Genomic DNA, 21,812 nt, shown 5'->3' with positions numbered 1-21,812 from the left:
TTTTATATGTCATGAGATGTATACACATACAGATATATATTGATGGGCAAAGCCCTACACAAACTGAATATATGACTGAGTTGTGAATATTCATGCCAGATTATATTCTATAGGGGTAATATTCTTGAGATAATACATTAAACATATCCCAATGATCAAATGAAACATAGAGTAACTGAATTAGATAACACTATAACTTCTCAATTTCAAGCTCTTATTTTCTCTGCTACCCGAAGTATGTTTCAGTAGTTAATGACAGTGCTGTGTCCAAAGTTTCTCAAAACGCTAGTGTGGTACAATATGTTTGTGTAGTGCAAAGAGCTATGCTTAAAGAAGTATTGCTAGTTAGTCCCCAAAAAATGAGTCAGGGTCCTGCCTCTTCTCTCTGTTACCTTCTCCTCATCTCCACATCCATGTCCACTGCTTAATCACTGCTACCCCAGTGGCAGAAAGTAGTATTGGCTCCAGCCAGTCTTTCACTTCTTCTGCTGTTCTGGTCCCTTTAAAGGTTTCCGTACAAGTCACTAAGAGAACTTTCTTAAGAAGATTCACATTAATCACCCAGTAAGCTTATATAGCTGAAAAAAAGAGAGTTCCACATTTCTTTACTTCCTCTCCAAGGTCTAACAGTTGCATACAAAAATTACCTTAATTCACGAGCCTGCCTTGGTTACAATTACAAGAGCCTTCTGCATGACTTGAGCTAGCTAATTAAAATTCTCATTAAAGTCTGAGCCATTGAAGCAAAGAGCCAATATATCATTTCTCTCCTCTTTACAGTTTATGTATTTTCAGCATCTAATAGCCTTCATAGGGATTATTGCATTCATTCATAAGGCTGTAAGTAGTTATATTCTGGCCTATATTTCCAAAAATGTCCCTTATATTTGGCATAATTGCAATGTTCTGGACTCATAAAGCCCATCCAACAAAGTCCTCAGTGTACGTGCACATGTGGTTTCTGCTCAGTTAGTCAGTTAAGATGTAAAATTTTCCAGTCACTGAAGATAACTGCTTTTGACTGTTTAGCCCCAGCTTCTGATGTGTGTGATCACAGGATTCTCCTTTGATGTCTCAAAAGTTGTAAAGCTCCTGTATTGTGTCAGATTAGGAACATGGGACCCTTCCTTGCCTATATTGCTCTTTGAGGGGCACCACTTCTGCCAGACATCTCAGCCCAAAACCTGGTTTTGCATGGTGTTGACAAGGTGTCGCATACTTAAAAACTCAGGGGTAGCCATTTTCATGTTTAACAGATAAAAGTTAAGGACACGTATGTGCAAATACATGTTGTTTGCTCTTGCGTGTATATATGTGGGAGATGTAGTCTAGAGATCTGTATATAAACGCATCTCCATGAGGAGTGTAATCAGAGGAACAATTTCTTATTTCTAGAGGCTAACTCAAGTTAAATAGTGGAAATTATTTCTTTTTTCCCCTTTCACCTCCACAGACTTCCAGCCATATCTGCACACAGAACTGTTGCTCAGTTGCCATGAGAAGAGAATGTAATTCACACTGAAAACAGCTGTAAATCTTCAGTTTAGACTTATTAGCACTTCCCCTAACCATTCTGATGAAGAACACTTCATTAATTTGCATAGATGCTTATTAGGGGGTAGTGACCTCCAAACTAAAGAAAAACTGGTCTGATATCAAGTATATCTTACAGTCCTTTTTATTTTTAATATGTTTCTGTGTTGAATGGATTAATGAGTCGAATGGAAGGTGTAGTGAAGCTGAAGCTGGTTCCTAATTAAACACTTTCACTTCTTTTTCAGTACACATCTGCTCTGACCTATGATGCTGTTCAAGTGATGACAGAAGCTTTCCGTAATTTGCGTAAACAGAGGATTGAGATCTCCAGAAGAGGAAATGCTGGAGATTGTCTTGCAAATCCAGCTGTACCCTGGGGTCATGGTGTAGAAATAGAAAGGGCGTTGAAACAGGTATCTTCCCTGGAGTGAATGCTCGGATGAGTGCATGTGTGAAATTCTCTATAAATGCTTGAGAAGAACCTTCCAGTCTCCTAACCTGCCTGGATCTTGCTGGGAATAATGTGAAAGTGAACAACTCCTCAGGAACATGTCTCATACTAAGATAATAATATTGTGTATGGAAAAGAGTCTAAACAGAATGTTTTTGAAATAGCGATAATCATTTATGGAAATACAAAATGCATTTTCTAAAAAGAAACAAACTTAATTCTTCTACCACTTTCATCTTCGTCTATATAGGTTCAGGTGGAAGGTCTAACAGGGAACATAAAGTTTGATCAGAATGGAAAAAGAATCAATTTTACAATAAACATCATGGAACTCAAAAGTACTGGTCCTCGGAAGGTAATTTGAGTTGTCTTACAGTGTCTTTAAAGGTTTTACCATGCTAAGCAACAGGTTAAGGTAGGTAATGAAACACTATAGGTTAATTAAAGCATGAGTTTTGATAATATTTATTCATAGGTATATTCTACAATGGTATTGCAGAACAAAATAAAAATAGGTATTATTTCTTTCTAACAAGTACGAGTTCTTATTTCTGGTAAGTACTACATAAGAGTATTTTCCTTTCAGTTTTGTGGATTAAACTTTTTGCTTTCTGATCTGAATTGCTAAATGTGATCCAGTAATTGGAGAAATATGCTTCTGAATGACAAATGCAGAATACAGCTTTTCAGTGGTGTTTCTTTAAATGTGATTATCTTTCTGCTCTAATTCCAAACCTTTCAGGAAAAGCCAGTTTCTCATGTGTTCCTAATCTGGAGTATTTCATAACGCTTTCAATCCTACAGTGTGTGATGTTGATACTAAAACGTGTTAATATGTGAATGAAAATGGTATACCTGTATTAGACAAATTAATGTGAACAAATGTCATTAGTTCAATCTTTTTACTATTTATTATAGTCTTTAACTACATAAATAGATATATTTACGTTGGTAAATCCATAGCTAAAATAATTCTCTGTGGGTGTAAATCAAGGGCATAGTAATAACATGCTTTACCTTTTCTGTGAAAGTTCATATTCACTGGTGTCTGTGCATCCTATACACTCTCCTTAGATTGGATATTGGAGTGAAGTGGACAAAATGGTTGTGAATCCTCTTGATGGCCCTCTTGGAAATGAATCTTCAGGACTAGAGAATAAGACTATTATTGTCACCACTATTTTGGTAATTAACCTCATATTTTGTCAGAAGACAGTCTGTCCTACAGTGATTTGTTTCTCGTCATTATGTTAGTTTAAATATACGGTCTTTTTATTATTTGAGGTTGTGACCTGTTGCTCATTATGATACATAAATAAAATCTGGAAATTAAGGAAATGCGTGTGATTTGGTATGTGGTATTGTTCTGTAGAAGACAAACAGTCATTGATTGAACATCCTAGAAAGTCAGAATTTTTAGATGTGAAAATGGAAAAGAAATACCTGCTTTCAAAGGAGAGGAATTTTTGTCTGAGAGGCAGAACTGTAGTGTTAGTTTTAGAGAATAGATTTTGCCAAGCAGCAAAGAGACTGGTTCTTATGCTTCAGAATTGTAGCTGCTATGGATTGATGAAGTGTAAAACAAAACATTAAAAGTTGTATTCTAGTTGTCTAGAAAATAACATTATGTACTGTTATAGGGTAGGATTTTTCTGTAAGTTACGCAGCTTCTTCTTGTCAGTTTGGACAAGTCACAGGCTAGCATAGGAATTTCACTGGGTGCAAGAATAGTTCAGTAACAACTGAGCAAAGAGGAGATACATTACTTTGATACAACTTATGACTCATCGCCAGTTTTGCTGATGATAGAACTTTACTGTCTAGCTATAGATATCTTACCTATTATTTGTGTAGTAATTCAATAAAGATACAGCCTGGAGAGCCTGAAGTGTTTTCCCAGGGAGGGATGTGGTTGTGAAATAGGAAAGAATTTTCTTGTGTTAAGATAACAACAAAAGAAACTAAATACCTTTGCCTTCTTCCATCCAAACTGTATGAGAGAAAGAAACTGATTTTGGAACTTACACTTTCTTCTCTGAATGCATAACTCCTGTTAACATTCATGGTCATTATTAACATACTGCTGGGAATCACTATACCTGTAAGTATTGTTATTTGTGTATGACTGGAGAATGCCACTTGTAAATGTGTTAATCACATTAGTAATTAACAGCTAACATGTATATAGCATGTATGATTCAGATGTTGTCTTCCCTCTTTTTTTAACATGTAAAAGGAAACATTTATTTATGAAACGCACAACTGATAAATCTGTCTCTTTACCAAGTCGCTAAGGCAAGTTCTTTCTGTGCAGGAGTCCCCATACGTCATGATGAAGAAAAATCACGAAATGCTTGAAGGAAATGATCGATATGAGGGCTATTGTGTGGACTTAGCTACAGAAATTGCTAAACACTGTGGATTCAAATATAAGCTCACAATTGTTGGGGATGGCAAGTATGGGGCAAGGGATGCAGACACGAAAATCTGGAATGGGATGGTTGGAGAACTTGTTTATGGGGTAAGAAATTCTTTTATAATAAAGCCATTAAAGGTGACTGATGGAAGGACTGGGATTTGATTTAGTTTTTTCTGTAGAGTAGAGGAAAACTATCTAATTCCTTTGATAGAGAATTAGTAACTTATATTGGCATGAAAAATTTTGAAAGTAAAACATGGAATTAGATTTTAAATGCAAATGAAGTTGGGGAGAAGTGAGTGCATATTTAATCCTTCTGATAGGTGAAAGGCAATGTACTTTACCAACACTTTTAAATGTCATGTACTTTTAGACGGGCATGTGTAAAAAGGGAAGCTTAGAATATGCCAACCATATGGTTATATGTATTTCAGTACGAAAAATTTCGACCAAAAATTTCTGAAATTCTCCATAGGACGTTCTTGGTGAAACGAATGTTGCCGATGTCTCTGCTGCCCTATTTTCCATTTGTGAAATGCAATAGAAACTAAGCCATTCTTCACTCTGATCATTGTGTTAGCTATTATCTGCTTTTTTCTTCCTTTACAGAAAGCTGATATTGCAATCGCTCCATTAACTATAACATTGGTGAGAGAAGAGGTGATTGACTTCTCAAAGCCCTTTATGAGCCTGGGGATATCAATAATGATCAAGAAGCCTCAGAAGTCCAAGCCAGGAGTGTTTTCATTTCTTGATCCATTAGCATATGAAATCTGGATGTGCATTGTTTTTGCCTACATTGGGGTCAGTGTAGTTTTATTCCTGGTCAGCAGATTTAGCCCATACGAGTGGCACACAGAGGAATTTGAAGATGGAAGAGAAATGCAAACTAATGAATCAACTAATGAATTTGGGATATTTAATAGTCTCTGGTTTTCCCTGGGTGCCTTTATGCAGCAAGGATGCGATATTTCGCCAAGGTTGGTTACTCGCCCATTTCAACTTTGTGCGTTTTTGGTCTCAGCCATCTCAGCCGGAAGAGGTTCATGGTGCATATATTTTCACTCTCAGAAAGAAATTAATTGCTATGTTTTTTTCCCTCCCTAAAATCACAAAAGGCCTTGAAATAAAAGCAGTTGTCTGTGACATACGGTCATGAGGTATTTGATCGATATTGTCTTAACGTCGATCATATATTTGCCAAGTGAAGTTATATACACCATGCAGAGACTGTAAAATGCATAAGGTTCAAGTCATTCCATGCCTTCTTGGAGGGGTACCGTGTTTTTGCTGCATATTCCCATTTTACAGTTGACAGTGCATATAGTTCACAACAACTGTAATGGGAAAAAAGGGTAACATACTAGTCACGAACTACACAGGCAGCACTTTCCCTCTAAAACCCACTACATATCATAACACAGTTACTAACCCACTGTTTTTCTACAGGAGAGCCTTGAACTGAAATAAAAGTCATATAATGGGTCTAATTTCATGTGAATACTTGCAAAACACTGCTATTTTTCCATGGCCTAGTTTTAGAAAAGTCATGAAGGAAATTGATAAAATGAATTTGAAGGTCCAGTTTAAAAATGCTTAATTCCTCATGGATTTTCGCCTACTTTATTAGGGACAACTGTAAAGCACTTAAGTTAATTCCTTTGCAGCTCATTAAATACTCTATTTCCCTTGTGCACAAGTTGTTCTAGCCTTGATTCAGCAAAGTGGTAAGTAGGTAGGTAAATAACTACTTGCTGCTGGAAGAAACTATAGTAACAAGTGAAATAGAGCAACTGGGTTTAAGGAAATCAAGTCAGAAGACCTACCTAATTATACTAAGCAATTTAACTTCTTCTAAACATCCTAAAGTAAGACAGGGAACAGGTCAATTTCTAGTGAGTCTAGTGAGTGGCTAGTGTGCAAAATAAATCACAACACACCAAGGGAGCATTTCTTAGATATAAGTCGTGCATTCCAAAAGGCAACAGCAGGTTTTCAAGTTGTTCTACTGCAGAAACAGCAGAGCATTTATTGTGTGAGAGCTTTAGCAATTCTGTGTAAAGGCTGGCATATCACAGTGAGATATGCCAGCCTTTATGATGAAAGATGCAATAGATTTGGCATATTAACACCATAAGAATTGTATACAAAAAATGAGAACCAATCATTTCAGGTCATGAGAAGCTGTGTTAATTTCAGTCCTTTGGGGTTTTTGTATCGATTGCACACTTCACAAGTTTAGTTGTCTGCAAAGTCCTCTATTAACTACAAAATTATTGTTATTGAATCAAGGGCATATTAGAATAATGATCTTTTTTATTATTATTTGACTGGCTATTAAAGCATGACAGTTGTATGCGGTTTGATAACTTGAAAGGTGATGTAAGAATAATGATAGTAAATGGTCATTATAAAAGGTGCATGAAACTAATAATTTTGGAGATTCAAGATTTAGTTTCAGTCAGGTGTTTAACAGCACTTTATTTCATTGCAAACATATTTTTGAGGAAAGCAGTTAGTTTGTATATTATCAGTTCATTATAAAAATAGAAGAGGGCTGAAAACATCTCAGTTATTTTTGTTCTTGCACCAAAACCATCACTGTGGAATTTGAACTCCCTGCAAATGAATTAGAGCAGATATGAAAAGGAATCTCTTCAGACATCAGCAAAATGTTTTTGTGAAGTTAAGTTTTGCACTATTGCTACAATAATTTCTCTAATAAAAGAGACAACCACTGTTAGAATTGTAGAGTGGGCAAGTAGCTGGGGCTTCCTGGCTCTGAAATAGAAGGTGTGCTGAACAAGACTGGACCACCTGGAAACTGGTCTGCAGTAGCAATCCCCATATTGCCATGTAGCACAGAAGCAATAGAATAGAACAGAATAGAGTAGAGTAGAATAGAGTAGAACAGAATAGAATAATGATATGATAATGATAACTTAGCAAAGTTTTCCTCATCTTTTTTGAGATGTGAGTGTACTCTCAGTACTGCCATGGAATACCTTTGTAAGTATAAAGTGTAGTGCACAAATTTAGGTAATTGTGCACAGCAATTGTTATTTTAGTATTTAATGATCTGATGAATGAGGTGCTTGTAGAACTGTGCATTCATACTAGCGTATAATTATCAATCTTTAGAAACTTTTTTGAAATTTACATAAAAAAAAGAAATCATTTATTTAACTGGGACAGACCTTATGGGAAAATTTTGAATACAAATGACACTCAAGAAAATTTTACTTATAAAATGTCATGTGGGAGCATAATGTCTGGATTAGCATTGAGTTTATTCTTTTTTTGCAAAGTCAGCAGTGACTTTATTTGCTGACAGATCATGGCCTTTGAAGATTATTACCATTTATGGCAGATGTCATCAATACAATATAAAGTGCCATAAAATCAGCAGTTATTAAATACACATTGTCAGAGATTTTACCTTGCAAAAATATATTTATCATATAATTCAATCTTTTAATTGTAGAATTATTTTGTACTCAAATTACCTCCATGTCAAAAAAAGTATATAATATTTTTTCAAAGGTGACAGAAAGCATGTTTGCAGAAGACATCTCAATTTAGAAGGAACTTGAAATAATTTCTTTTCTATGGTCCTTTTTAATAACATATTCTGGACCTTATCTGACTTGATTTTCATGCAGTAGAGTGAATTAGAGAGTCTGTTGTGACATGGAATAAGTCTTTTCATGTCTGAATTATCACAGAGACTTTTTACAATAGCAGTTAGTAAAAATAATTTGTCCAGAATTGGTTCTATTTATTTTTGTTCCCAGTTTAATAAATCAGTTTACATAACTATCATGTTTTAATGTGTGTATATATATATATGTATATAGTTATCTCTATCTATACATCTGTATAAATATTTTGTCATAATTAGTTTGAAATCTCATTCACAATACAGTAGGCTGTGTAAGTGACTTGTACTTTGTTTACTTAATACGTAGAGAAGACACATCAAGACATACCTAAGCTATTGCAATGCCTTAGGACTAGACTTCCAACTACATGCACATTTCTGCCAAATAATTAATCACATCTCCAAAGATTATGTGCTCCTTCCTATAATCTCTTGTTTGGAAACAAAGTAGTAAGTAATTTCAAAGTTTAAAGGATCATGTAAAAAAAAAAGTCAAGTATGACAATAATGGCAGTATCAATAATTCTGTTAGTTTTCTAGTATTGAAAATCACTGAATTTCTCTAGTTGTGTGCTCTGTACTGTTTTATGTATTTTCTTGAGTTATCTTTTCTTTTCTCTTCTTGAGCAGGAGATGCAAACCAAAGATCCATAAGAGCCCACCTGCTGCAGTTAAAAACATCAGATTATTATTATTTAAAAAGATACTTTCTTCACCATTTTTCTGTATTATCACCGACTGTTTCATGTCCAGTCCTCAGTTTGTTAAATGCTAGTATCTTTCAAAAGTTGTGTGCACTTTTTAGTTTATGGATATTCCCTGGGCCAGTTTTTATTGCAAGTAATGCTATTTGTTTCTCAGTATAGATTGTCCATAGCAGCATAAGCCATTGTTTTGTGGAAATCAGTCTTTGTCTGAATGTCTTAGGAAAGTAAGCAAGCTAAAGGTACTTAGTTTTTAAGTGCATTCTGGTTTATCTGAAAGCACTGTTTCACTGATTTTGTTTGATCCTCTTCATAATGTCACACAAATTCACTTCAGAGGGAACAACAAGCTTATATATTAAATATAGCACATTATGACGGGAGCAGTTTACTTTCAGGGTGGTCAGAACTTTGAAGAACTGGATGACTGAATTCTCCCTAAAATAAACTCTGGAGTCCTGATTTCAGCAAAGTCCACGAGATATAGTGGAGTATGCCTTGGTTTCCCGTCTGATTAGTATGCAGAACTGTGCTATGAGATAGCCTGAAATGCTTCCCTATAGTATAATGCATCATTTGCATAAAACTGATAACATGTGTTCCTTTTTAGGACTTTCATTTCACTTTACAAATCCATTTCATACTTGTTATTAGATCCCTGTCTGGGCGCATTGTTGGAGGTGTGTGGTGGTTCTTTACTCTCATCATAATCTCATCCTACACGGCTAACTTAGCTGCCTTCCTGACGGTTGAGAGGATGGTGTCTCCCATTGAAAGTGCAGAGGATCTTTCCAAGCAAACAGAAATTGCTTATGGGACATTAGATTCTGGCTCCACTAAAGAGTTTTTTAGGGTAAGAATTTCTACTTTTTAGATTAATGTTTTGTTTTAAATAGGTCTTCACTCATGTAAATCTGTTTTCCGTAGGCTTTATTAAAAGGTTACTATAAAAATGTGGTATGCGAGGCCTAACGTGCAAGTATAAGTGTTCTTGTTTATTCATTATCCTTACATTTTATTATCTATATATAAATATAAGGGTCATGTTATAAATATGCAAAGCAAAAGTGGCTGCAAGGAATTACCTAAAAAATATTCCACTGTAAAGTGAAAAACAAGGTACATTCAGAGAAGGGAGTTGATGTCGTTCATCTAAGCTGTAAGACAGGAGCTAACGATTATAAATGAGGCTATTTAATATCTGTGCTATATTTGAGGTAGTCACGCAGTGAAAAGGGACATGAGAAGGTGCACAGTCATGTTTTAATAAGTATTTTGCATGATTTTGCAAGCTTGCAGATGGGGAATGGAATACAACCCTGTTGGCTACTGTAGTAAATCCATGCCTGCTTTTGAAACCAGTTGCTATTTGTATTTGAATTACAGTAGTGCCTTGGAAGCCTATCAGTCCTCACCACCTACCTCTGTGTATTTGGGTTTTAAAAATGCACGAGACTTCCAATGTGTGAGTCTCAGGCTGCCCTTGAGACACCAGCTAACATGGTGAAATCCATCTAGAAAATGAGTGAGACACTAAGGCTGCTGGGAAAAACACCGTGACTGTTTTGCCTTGTCTGTGTGTCTCTCTGTAAGATGGAAGTGGATCTGAAGTGCTACAAATAAGAAAAACCTGTTGTTTTCATGTTTTTCAATGGATGAAGATAGTGTTAGGTTTAAACAAAAGGTATTTTAAAATAGTTATAAATATTACGTTTACATTTCAAACCTAGCCTGCCATGAAACTGAAATGGAACAAGTTCTCACAAATATTTTTTGTGTACTGTATAGTTAGAACAGTAACCGCTAGACTATGGTTTTCACTGGATCCTGTAACACATACTGACCTGGTAACTTACTAAATAGGAACCATACTTCTTTCAACTGTAGAAAAGCATTTTTTTCTGATTTTGATGATAGGTCCAGTCATGAGACCTGCTGCTGATTGCATTCCTGTTGGCTAAATCAAAACTAACATCAGGTGTGTAAGCTAGTAAAAATGAGTTTGGGTTAGTGCTAAGCATGTTTAGAAGCACTTAGAAGCGTACAAGCACGTGTTTCTGGTTTTGTGAGCATAAATCTTTTAGATCATGGATGTGTGATTTTTATATGACCTGAAATTAGGACTCTAATTCTTTGAACAGCTGCAAAGAAGGGAGTATTTTTCTAGCAGCAAGTTAAAATGGCTTTTTCTCTATCACTGCCATGAATTAAAAGAAACATTTAGGTTTTATTCACAGTTAGTCTGTTTGGTCTTCAAGATGTGGCATTATTTGCAAGTTCATTTTCTATTGATGGAACCTATACTGGACCTAAATCTTCAGAGTAGAGCCTTCAGCAGAGTTTCATTCTTGAAACTTGAGTTTCAGGCCTCCTAGAAAGAAATTCTGACAGCTGTTATTTCTTGAAAAATAACTGGGCAAGTTTAAGTGATCTTCAGCAAACAGTAGACAGAGCCCTCAGGCTAAGAGGTTGCATTACACATAACGTTCCAATTTGTTTGTGATAGAGCCCTAATTCCTTGAACAGCAAAAAATTAGGGATCGCTGTATACTGGGGATGAGAACAGTAAACTGAATTTTCTTTACCACTAAAACATGTTTTCTTATAATACTTTACACAAGTGAAAAAGAGATGTTCCTCAGCATTTTCCAAAAAAGAATTCTTAGGAATAAGCTAGATGGTGAAAGTTAGCTGAAAAATGCTATCCTGAAAAGCTGAATATATGTATGTGATGTTAATTGAAAGAGGTGGGTTCAAGTCATTGTCCATCTTCTGTGACTGCTTAAATGACATGAACTGTTTGAGATGTTACATTAGCTTGCGTATGTCAGGGATGTCACATTAGCTTGTTCTCTGTTTTGTTTTAGGATTCTAGTCTTTCAGCCACCTACAGTAGGTACATACTATTTCATCTCTGCAATGCCTGTGGCTGGCTTCAGTGGCTACCGCAGTGAGCAGAGTAATGCAGATACAGGTTAGAAAAACCCAGGTGGAGGAAAGATAGTGGTTCACCACACACCCTACAGACAGTATGGGAGTAGGCGTACAAGCTGGTCTGTATCATTTGACTTGGAGATAACAACCTTGGCACTCATGACAAAAGATGTATTGCCTTTTCACTTTCCCCTACTTTAGGTACATACTCCCTGGCTTTAAAGGTAGTACAGACTAGTAGGAGATATTCTTGTGAACAGTGAGTAGAGCATCAGTTCGCACTGAATCAAGAAACATAAGTGAGAAAAAGGGATGAAAAGGCATTTTGCTCTAATGTTCCTAGTGCTGCTTTAAGATAAGAAGCAGAAGCTTGGTACATCCTGCATAGAAAGTATCAGTGCAGAAATAATGGGTTTAAGAGTACTTTAAAAAGAAAAAGGTAATGACAGAGCTTTGCTGAGCAGTAAACATCAGCAGGAAACTATTACTTGGTAATAGTGTTATAGATACACAATTTTTCTTCAATGGCAGATCTGTCAGGTCTCTTGATTATATGTTTGTAAATACCAGAATGTGTAGTAGTTTTCCTCAGGAGATCTCAAAGTTACTACTGGGAGAAGTGCAAGTATGATCCAAGTCTTCGGAGTTCTGTTCCACTGAGTTGGGATACTTAGCACGTCTGATACTTACTAGTGCTGCTGTCTTAAGGATAGTACTTTTAGAGTTCTTACTGCAACTGAAAGCCTAAACAAAGATATATAGGGCATTGCTGTTGCATTTTTTTCTGGGTTTACAACCTGAAGTAATGGTCAGAACACTGAAGAAAATGTGTGTGGCTGTGGTTTTCCAGAAGTGCATCATTTTTCTCAAGTCAGTAGTGGACTGTAGTGGTGAGAATGTGAATAGGACTGCAAGCACAGCTTGGAAGATCCAGGAGTCATTTCAGTTGATCTTGTACAGGCACATCATCTCTATAATTGTCAGATCACGGATACTATTTGATGGAGCAGTAAATAGTGGGACAGTGGAATTTCATCACTCCAGTATGTACTGTTGACACTATCCACAGTCACACAGTACTTTTACCTTCAGTGATTTCTCAGCAGCTGCTGTAAATACACTTGATGTATGCATTACCCAAGACACATAGTTGAGCTTTGAAGGGAAAAAAAAATCACTGACCCAAGAAGACAGACTACTGCTCACCTAACACTGCAGAAATTAATTTTAAAGCATTGTCTATATGTGTTAACTCCTGAAGTTGCCTTGCTTACTTTCATGGGTTACAGCACTGGAAGAAAGAAACAAAGTACAACTGCGTAAGTATACAGGCTTAACATTCACTGGAACATTTCCATGCCTTTCACCGTTTGAAGGCATATTGAAAATTAGTATCAACGTGATACAAAGAGAACAAAAGCTAATTGCTTTTACAGTTCAATCATGTTTTTGCTCTATGCCTAGCTCTATTAATCAAAAATGTGTACAAACCTGATAGACAAATGAAATCAATCATGCTACCTTTTTTTCCACTTTAAAAGATGGATTGTAACTAGTCCCATGTGTAAGGTGAGAAGGCATCTCAAAAAGAAACAAATGACATGCAGAGCAATAATTAGACTAATTTACAGTCTTTGTCTGCATTAGTTTTTATTTAAAATCTTTTTATATGTACCTGTTTTTGAACCAACATCATGACATGGATAGTCCATTCTGGTTTGTTCTAACTGTTTTGGTGGCCTTTAAGAGTAAATCCTCTGCCAAAGTAAAAGCAAGCAGAACTGCTCCATAACAAAGAAGTATTCCTTAGCTTTCACTGAGAAGACTATGCAAGAGTTGGGCATGGGGAGAATGCCAGAAGGATTGTAATCCTTGCTGTTTTATAAAGAAGTCCTCTTCCATAGTGAAAAGCCAGCAACTGACATAAGAGCTGACAAGACCCCTTGAGTCATTTGTCCTGCAAAAGTGTTGTCTGTTGGGAGGCAAAGAAAATTTGGCCTGAAGATTAACATTATTGTCTTTTATTGAGGATCTTCAACACAGTCCAGTGCCTCTAGATTTATGGGTACTTTGAAATATTTTTTTAACTTATAAAGGTATTGAAGTTGATGTTTGCATTACAAGAGGTTATGCAAAAAGAGAGAAAGTATCCAGCAATCTGTCTATGAACAGTCTGTCTTTATGCTCATCAAGATATTCAAGCTTCTGAAAAAACCCCATATGAAATCTCTAAAAACAGTGAGAAGAAATACTCTGATTTTTTAAGTGGAATTGAGGTAAAAAATAATGAATCATACCTCAGTCTCAATTTTTGACGTTTGAGATGTAGAAGAATTATAGAACATATGTTTCCAGAGTTAAATTTTGACCAGATCCACAGAAGCCTTTGAGAGACGAAGGAGACAAAAGACTCAGTTATGAAATCTTCTGTAACTTTTAGCATGGACTGTACTCTGTACCTTAAGAGGCAAGGACTATAGGACTGGGGTTTCATGAATCTGTGAAGGAGACATGATTAGAGAGTATGAGTTTGGCTTGTTAAGTTTGACAGAAGAAAAAGCTACATAGCTGAAATACTGAGGAGAGGTAGATCTGAGCACTGAGATAATGGAAAGACTGCCCGTTGCATCCAATAGCATATTAGTGAAGATACGGTTATATTTTTTTGTGGTCTAGAGGGTTCAAGTGATTAATTTTCAATTGTTTTCTTGTTTTTTGATGTCCTGGCATCTGGACAACACACAAAAGAATTGATTTAGGCCATTGTGAAAGTCATTTATAAGAAAGAATGCAATAATCAATACTTCCTTTCTTTCCTCAAAGCATCTCTCTTTGTTATTGTCAAAGTTTCATTTTTTCTCTCTCCATATTACCCAAAATCCGAATGTCTTTTGCAGACAGCTTAATGAGCCTAGTGACCAAAATACTATGGTGCTTCAGAAACCTTGTGACATATATTACTCAGAAAGCTTAATTTCAAATTAGTATTTTCATAATAGTTATTAAAAATAAAATTTATTCCTTTCTAATAGAATTTTCCTTCCTTGTTGGTAAGGGTAAATTGTGCCTGGTAAAAGAAACATACTATTCCCTTATCTTCTATTACAACTTTTCAAGTTTTCTTAGATGTTCTAACCAAAGTATGCTGTGTAGTAGGTAATCTTGTCCTGGGCAAAAATGAATTTGCAGCAGTATAGTTTGAAGATTCCTCAGTGTTGTGTAATTTATTTTATAAATTGATACACTCTAAAATAAGTATAAATTAGTGTAAGTTCTGTTTACATTACTCCTGGGGGCAGATCATTCCATAATACCACACTTGTTATGGTTAGAAACATTCTTCTATTTTCCAGCTTAAATGTGTTTATAACTGGTTTGTCCTCAGTTGTTATAGTACATTAATAATTATTATGTAGATTTTTTTTTCTTAATGTTTGTTTTCCTGGTGCATTATACAGAGGAAGTATGGGATTTTTTCTGAGCTTTCATCTCTACCATCAAAACTATATTTATTCTTGATTTCTAAGCAAGGCATTTTGGTCCCTGATAATCTCATCTCTCTCCTGTGTGTATGTGTGATAGTCTGAATTAATTGTTCCTGAACGTGGATGAACAGAGGTGTACACTGTATACCATCTGAGATCTCAGCAATGTTTTGTACAAAGGCATTAATATTTCTCTGTCTTTTCTGGAAATAACTTTCTCCCAGTTGTATCACACTGTTTCCTGGTAATAATTTTCGTTATAGTGATAGATTTGCGTTTCTTTTCTTCTGTTTTTATGAACTGAAGGTCTTCAATTTTATTGCAGATTTTCTTATTGGTCCCAAAGTGCTGGACCATGCTTTTGAACTGGAAAGTTTCATTTCATTTCTGTCATTCTAATGCTCAGAATTTTCCACTTCTCATATGTAACAAATAAATAATTTCCCATTGTCTGGCTTGATGTGTTTTGATATCCCAGTTTCCTTTCCTACAAATCCTAGTCATTTCTGTCTTGAAATGTTTTCAGTCTAAAATGTCATCTGAAGCTGTGCGTGCAGTGCAGTACTTCAGACCAAAAGAGCAGGTAGTCACTTTGAATGCTTTTTCATTCTTGTTAAGTCTGGGCAGTCTAAGGCTCCAGGAGTAGGACCTGCAGATCACTACAGATCTGTGATTGCTTGAGAAAGTGCTTTTGTGTTTTGGGGTTCAGTTTATTCCTTTCCCCCCAGTATGGGTGCAGTAAGTTCTTTTTGTTTTGCATCCATCTTGTTTTGATAATTTCAATTTTAATACCCTCATTCCTATTACATATTCTTCCTTTACATTAATCTCATCAAAAACAAAGCTAAAGTATACATTTAGATTATGGTCCTATGTGTAGATTGTCTTTGTTTGCTGCATTTCTTCCCACCACACAGCAGATACACTTTCCTTTCTCTCATTCTTTTTTCACTTGTAAGGTTCAAAAATCTGCTGCTGTTTCTTGGGTTTTTTTAGTTCAGTTTATACGACGTACTGTTTCCTTTATGTTATCAGGTTTCCTCTGGTCAAATCAAGATCCTACTTACAAATCTACATTTGTATTACAGTGATGTAGCAAAGCTGTAGTAGTAGACACTGCAACATGACAGCTGTCCCTCCATCAGTAGGTTTATTACAGTAAAGTTAGTTCTGGGAGAGGACAGCGGATTTTCCTTGTGACCAGCACTTCAAAAAGAACAAATGGATTTCGGTCATCATTGTGGAAATTAGTTTGCGTGACATTTGTCTGAGTTTTTCATTAAATGAGATTGAAATGGTCTGCTTTTTTTTAATGAATATGCTGAATGATGGGGAGGAATTTAGATTCTGTTAAAATTGAAATTAATAAGTCTCAGAGGAGTGGTCATTTCAGCAAGTATTTTAACAGCAGTTAAATGGTCTTGAAACTTTAACACTAACATCCCTTTGTAAGACAAGCCTTCCTGAACACTTAACTCTTTAAATCACATGAAGAATATGATGGCGACATAAGGTCCTTGTCTTGCACATTCTTGGAGATAATTACTTTAAGTAGGCTTTTGAGGAATAAGTTCTTGAGGTGGAATGTTTTACAATTTTTAATAATAAGACCAAATATATTAATGATATTTTAAGTAGCTCAATTAAGTAATGGAAACTGGAAAGCCATAAAACTGCATCTTAAGAACAAGTAACTAATTTTTACTACTACTGAATAAAATTATCAGTATCTTACAAAATTTAGATCTTCTGTCTATTTGAACTTTCATTCACCTTAAGTATTCACCCAGCATAAACAAGGTTAAGTATTTTAAAATACTTAATCTTGAGCTACTTCAAGAGGCTGAAGAACTAGTTTTGTCCTTTTGTGTGTTTTTTGGATATGTCAACAACTGATTTACTGTGTACATTGGCAAGATTCATTTGTTGTTACCCTTTCTAGCTACTGGTGACAATACCAGTTACTGTCCTTTATTCAGTGTGGAAGGTCAACAAGATGATTACACAACCCATATTTGAGAATGAAAGTTCTGCTCCCGCAGTACAAGATCATTGTCTAGTAGAATGTTAGTAGTCTGAGGAGCTATTTCTGTCAATGACATACTAATTACAGCACCCAAATTTTAAGAATAATAGGTCTTTGAATGACAAAATGGAAAAGTTATCTGATGACCCACAAAATACAGTTAATTAATTTGATAAAGCTTTTCATAATTTAATTTCCTAATGAGTTTCTTAATGAAGACAGTATTTTACATTTAAATGGGATGTGTACTTTTTAATAATAATAATTTTCATAGTCAGAATGCCCAGTGGTGACATGATATTAAAAAAAAAAAGTGTTAGCTCCTGGTGCATTTTTGTATCAGTTATTGTATTTTCATAGAAGTGGGTAGTGGTAAATAATGGGAGAAAAAATGTTCATTGTCAATATTGGGGTCTTGTACTGTCATGTTGGTGTTGATTGTAATACCAAAGTTATAATTAGCTTTTAACATTTCATATATACAGTGGAGTGTCACCTTGCAATACCAATCAGCCACAGTAATTAAGAGCAGTGCAGATTATTTCCATATTCTTGCATTCTTGTGGTCAAATAATATAGCAATCTACAATGGTTCTGTTGTTTGGATCACAGGATACAAACTTATGGTGGTTTTTATGGAGCACTGCTGTCCTTTTAGATTTTTGGTGCCATTAAAGAAAGAGGATATAAAAAAGAGATGTGAAAGCCCAACTTGCTCACAAGGCATCCTGCATTCACAAGAATTCTGTTTCCTCATGGTTTAGTCTACTGTTGCTGATGACTGCATGCTTTTCCAAGTGCAGTTTAAGGAGATGAAGGAGATTATTTGCATAGGAATAAAATGTATGGTCAACTATAGCACTGGCCAAATCTAAATAACAATATAATGTGCTTTTTTTTCACAATATATTTGAATTAGGATAAGTGTACATGCTTCTTTTAACTATCAGATAACGTTGGCTTTATGAATGAGGGTGTGTGTGTGCCCAGAATGCTAGATGAAGGTCTCAGCACAGCCCTTTTCTACATCCTTTAGCTCTATCTTTCAAATAAAAGACAAATTCTCAAAACGAAATAAGGAACAAGATAAATTGACACAGTTCTGAAAACAGATTGTATCACTAAATATATTGTGTAGCAATATAAACAAAAACCTTATAAGTCACAAGTATCCCCTAGGTAGTGGCTCGTTGCTCTTATTTTTTATGAGTCTGGTCAAGGATCAAGGCTCTGAGCTGTATGAATTCCAGCATGATGTTTTTCAGTGTCCATGGCTGCAGAGGACTCTGCGGTCATGGCAAATTCTGACCGTTATTTTCCGGTGACGTTTTTTATGACAGATTTTTATTTCCATGGTTGCTGGGTCAGGTATTCCTACGTTCATATATATGGCAAGGATCCTGTGAGCCATCTAGTGGGAGGTTTCTTCTTAACACTTGACCATCTGGGAAATCTGTTCCTTGCGCCTTTTGCCATTCAACCATCCATCACTGGCCCCTCAGTCTGTCATGGGACTTCCCTCATCCTTCTCACTTATCTGTTGTGATCAGTTTTCTGTGAAGTGCAGGGGGAAATGGGGAGCTGCGTTTTTTTGAGGTTGAATGACAAAAGCAGAACAGACTTTGCTAGACATCTGTTACTTGATGTGTATCAAAACCTGTAAAAGGTCATTTTAATAAACCAGGAAACAATAGAGTAAGAAAGTCAGTTAAGTCAGTTTATGAACCTCTTCATAACAGTTACCTAACTGGAATAAAGAATGGTTATCTATTTAGTATTCGAATGTTTTTACAAGAAGAAAATAATGTTTTGTCAGCATAACCTCTTCTCTTCTACAACAAGGGATCCAAATGCCTTCTAATGAAAGTTGTAGTGACAGGCACCCAAATATATGTTGTGTGCTTTGGGTGGAGCCGAACGATGTAAGACACCTCTAAACCAACTTTAGGTTTCCCCCTTTATAAAGCAAACCTATGTTAATTCATGAAGTATTACTTTAATAATTTTTATAACGCTGTTGGAAGCTTGATGTCCCTTGTTCAGTTTGTAGTGGTAAATCCCGTGCAGCAAGTTGGATATATGCTGCCAAATGAATGTTGACCTGTGAGAGGAATGGGATGGAGCATCTGGGTTTAATTAGAGAGTTAGTTTAGAGAATGAGATTTCAGGGAAGACTGAGCTACTTCATATGAGGCTGGGGACTTTTGAGTCCAAGACTGAGTATCACAGAATCACAGAATCACAGAATGTTAGGGATTGGAAGGGACCTCGAAAGATCATCTAGTCCAATCCCCCTGCCGGGGCAGGATTACCTAGACCATATCACACAGGAACGCGTCCAGGCGGGTTTTGAATGTCTCCAGAGAAGGAGACTCCACAACCTCTCTGGGCAGCCTGTTCCAGTGTTCAGTCACCCTCACCGTAAAGAAGTTTTTCCTCAAATTTATGTGGAACCTCCTGTGTTCCAGCTTGCACCCATTGCCCCTTGTCCTGTCAAGGGATGTCACTGAGAAGAGCCTGGCTCCATCCTCTTGACACTTGCCCTTTACATATTTATAAACATTAATGAGGTCACCCCTCAGTCTCCTCTTCTCCAAGCTAAAGAGACCCAGCTCCCTCAGCCTCTCCTCATAAGGGAGATGTTCCACTCCCTTAATCATCTTCGTGGCTCTGCGCTGGACTCTCTCTAGCAGTTCCCTGTCCTTCTTGAACTGAGGGGCCCAGAACTGGACACAATACTCCAGATGCGGCCTCACCAGGGCAGAGTAGAGGGGGAGGAGAACCTCTCTCGACCTGCTAACCACACCCCTTCTAATACAGCCCAGGATGCCATTGGCCTTCTTGGCCACAAGGGCACACTGCTGGCTCATGGTCATCCTGTTGTCCACTAGGACCCCCAGGTCCCTTTCCCCTCCGCTGCTCTCCAACAGCTCTGCCCCCAACTTATACTGGTACATGGGGTTGTTCTTGCCCAGATGCAGGACTCTACACTTGCCCTTGTTATATTTCATTAAATTTCTCCCCGCCCAACTCTCCAGCCTGTCTAGGGTCCCTCTAAATGGCTGCGCAGCCTTCCGGTGTGTCAGCCACTCCTCCCAGTTTTGTGTCATCAGCGAACTTGCTGACAGCGCACTCTAATCCCTCATCCAAGTCATTAATGAATATATTGAATAGAACTGGTCCCAGTACCGACCCTTGCGGGACTCCGCTAGACACAGACCTCCAACTGGACTCAGTCCCGCTGACCACTACTCTCTGGCTTCTTTCCTTCAGCCAGTTCACAATCCACCTCACTACCCGATCATCCAGACCACACTTCCCCAGTTTAGCTGCGAGGATGCTGTGGGAGACCGTGTCAAACGCTTTACTGAAATCGAGATAGACCACATCCACAGCTTTACCATCATCTATCCACCGGGTAACATGCTCATAAAAGGCTATCAAGTTGGTTAAGCATGACTTTCCCGTTGGTGAAGCCATGCTGAGTGCCCCTAATGATCCCCCTATCCTTGATGTGCCTAGAGACAGCACCAAGAACAAGTTGCTCCATCACCTTTCCGGGGATGGAGGTGAGGCTGACCGGTCTATAGTTACCCGGGTCCTCCTTCTTGCCCTTTTTGAAGACTGGAGTGACATTCGCTTTCCTCCAGTCCTCAGGCACCTCTCCCGTTGCCCACGACTTAGCAAAGATGATGGAGAGTGGCCTAGCAATGACTTCCGCCAGCTCCCTCAGCACCCGCGGGTGCATCCCATCAGGGCCCATGGATTTATGGACGTCCAGATTGCTTAATTGGTCCCTGACCCAGTCCTCATCAACCAAGACAGATTCCTCCTCTATCCTGACTTCTTCTGAGGCCTCAGGTGTCCGGGGCTCCTCAGGACAGAGTAGGCTAAGGAAGGAGGAGATTGAGCACCCTGCAGAGCTAAACACTGGTAGCTCTGCTTCCGCGGAAGTGAGCAACAGCAGCAGAACTCAGGGAACAGAGGATAGAAAGCTATGCACTTAGGCTTTCTTTGTATGCTCTGGTGAAGCTGATGGAGTCGCTCAGACATTGAGTGGCCTGACTGACTTGGATCTGCAGGTGGGAGTCTCTCGTAGGCATGGAATGCCATTTGCTATCTGTTAGAGGCACTTATCTGTATCTATCTATGTATCAGGTAAATTACAGGCAGAGGAAGAAGTGCAATATTGGATTTTTACTAATATAGTACACAATGATAGCTTACTTTGTGAACTGGCTTTTCAAAGATGGTGCAATATACCATTATTTAGGATTCATCTAGTTTTTAGGATCTTCTTGGATGAAACAAGAACAGTGCATACGCAATAGGGCAGATGTTTCAAGAATCTGAAAAACCCACTGTGCCTTCAGAGCACGGTTGTTTTTCTCAGTCATTCTGGTCATGCTGAGTATGTCCAATGTGTAGATCAGCAGATCAGGATATGCAACAGCAGATCTGCAAGGGAACTTTGAAAAAGCCAGCTGTGCCGTTGTACATATATATTCTGGTAATAGTTGGAATATTTAGATGTTAGAAAAATTTCAGTGGTTCTTAGTACTACCAGAACTTTTAATACTAGTAGACGTACAGAGA

At 37.2% G+C, this 21,812-nt stretch overlaps 1 protein-coding gene across 4 annotated transcripts in view; it reads left to right on the top strand.

Moving 5' to 3' along the window:
* The window catches only part of GRIA2 (glutamate ionotropic receptor AMPA type subunit 2), a 101,652-nt gene that overhangs the window by 74,594 nt on the left and 5,246 nt on the right, over window positions 1-21,812 (top strand). For all 4 annotated transcript variants that reach the window (XM_068403472.1, XM_068403471.1, XM_068403469.1 and 1 more), the window contains exons 7-12: window positions 1,782-1,949; window positions 2,238-2,342; window positions 3,062-3,172; window positions 4,302-4,508; window positions 5,016-5,386; window positions 9,426-9,624. In XM_068403472.1, coding sequence (XP_068259573.1) covers window positions 1,782-1,949; window positions 2,238-2,342; window positions 3,062-3,172; window positions 4,302-4,508; window positions 5,016-5,386; window positions 9,426-9,624 — 1,161 coding nt within the window. The remainder of the gene's footprint in view (window positions 1-1,781; window positions 1,950-2,237; window positions 2,343-3,061; window positions 3,173-4,301; window positions 4,509-5,015; window positions 5,387-9,425; window positions 9,625-21,812) is intronic.

Source organism: Nyctibius grandis, chromosome 6, assembly GCF_013368605.1.
Source record: "Nyctibius grandis isolate bNycGra1 chromosome 6, bNycGra1.pri, whole genome shotgun sequence".
NCBI lineage: Eukaryota > Metazoa > Chordata > Aves > Nyctibiiformes > Nyctibiidae > Nyctibius > Nyctibius grandis.
This window is presented reverse-complemented; position numbering and strand designations above follow the sequence as displayed.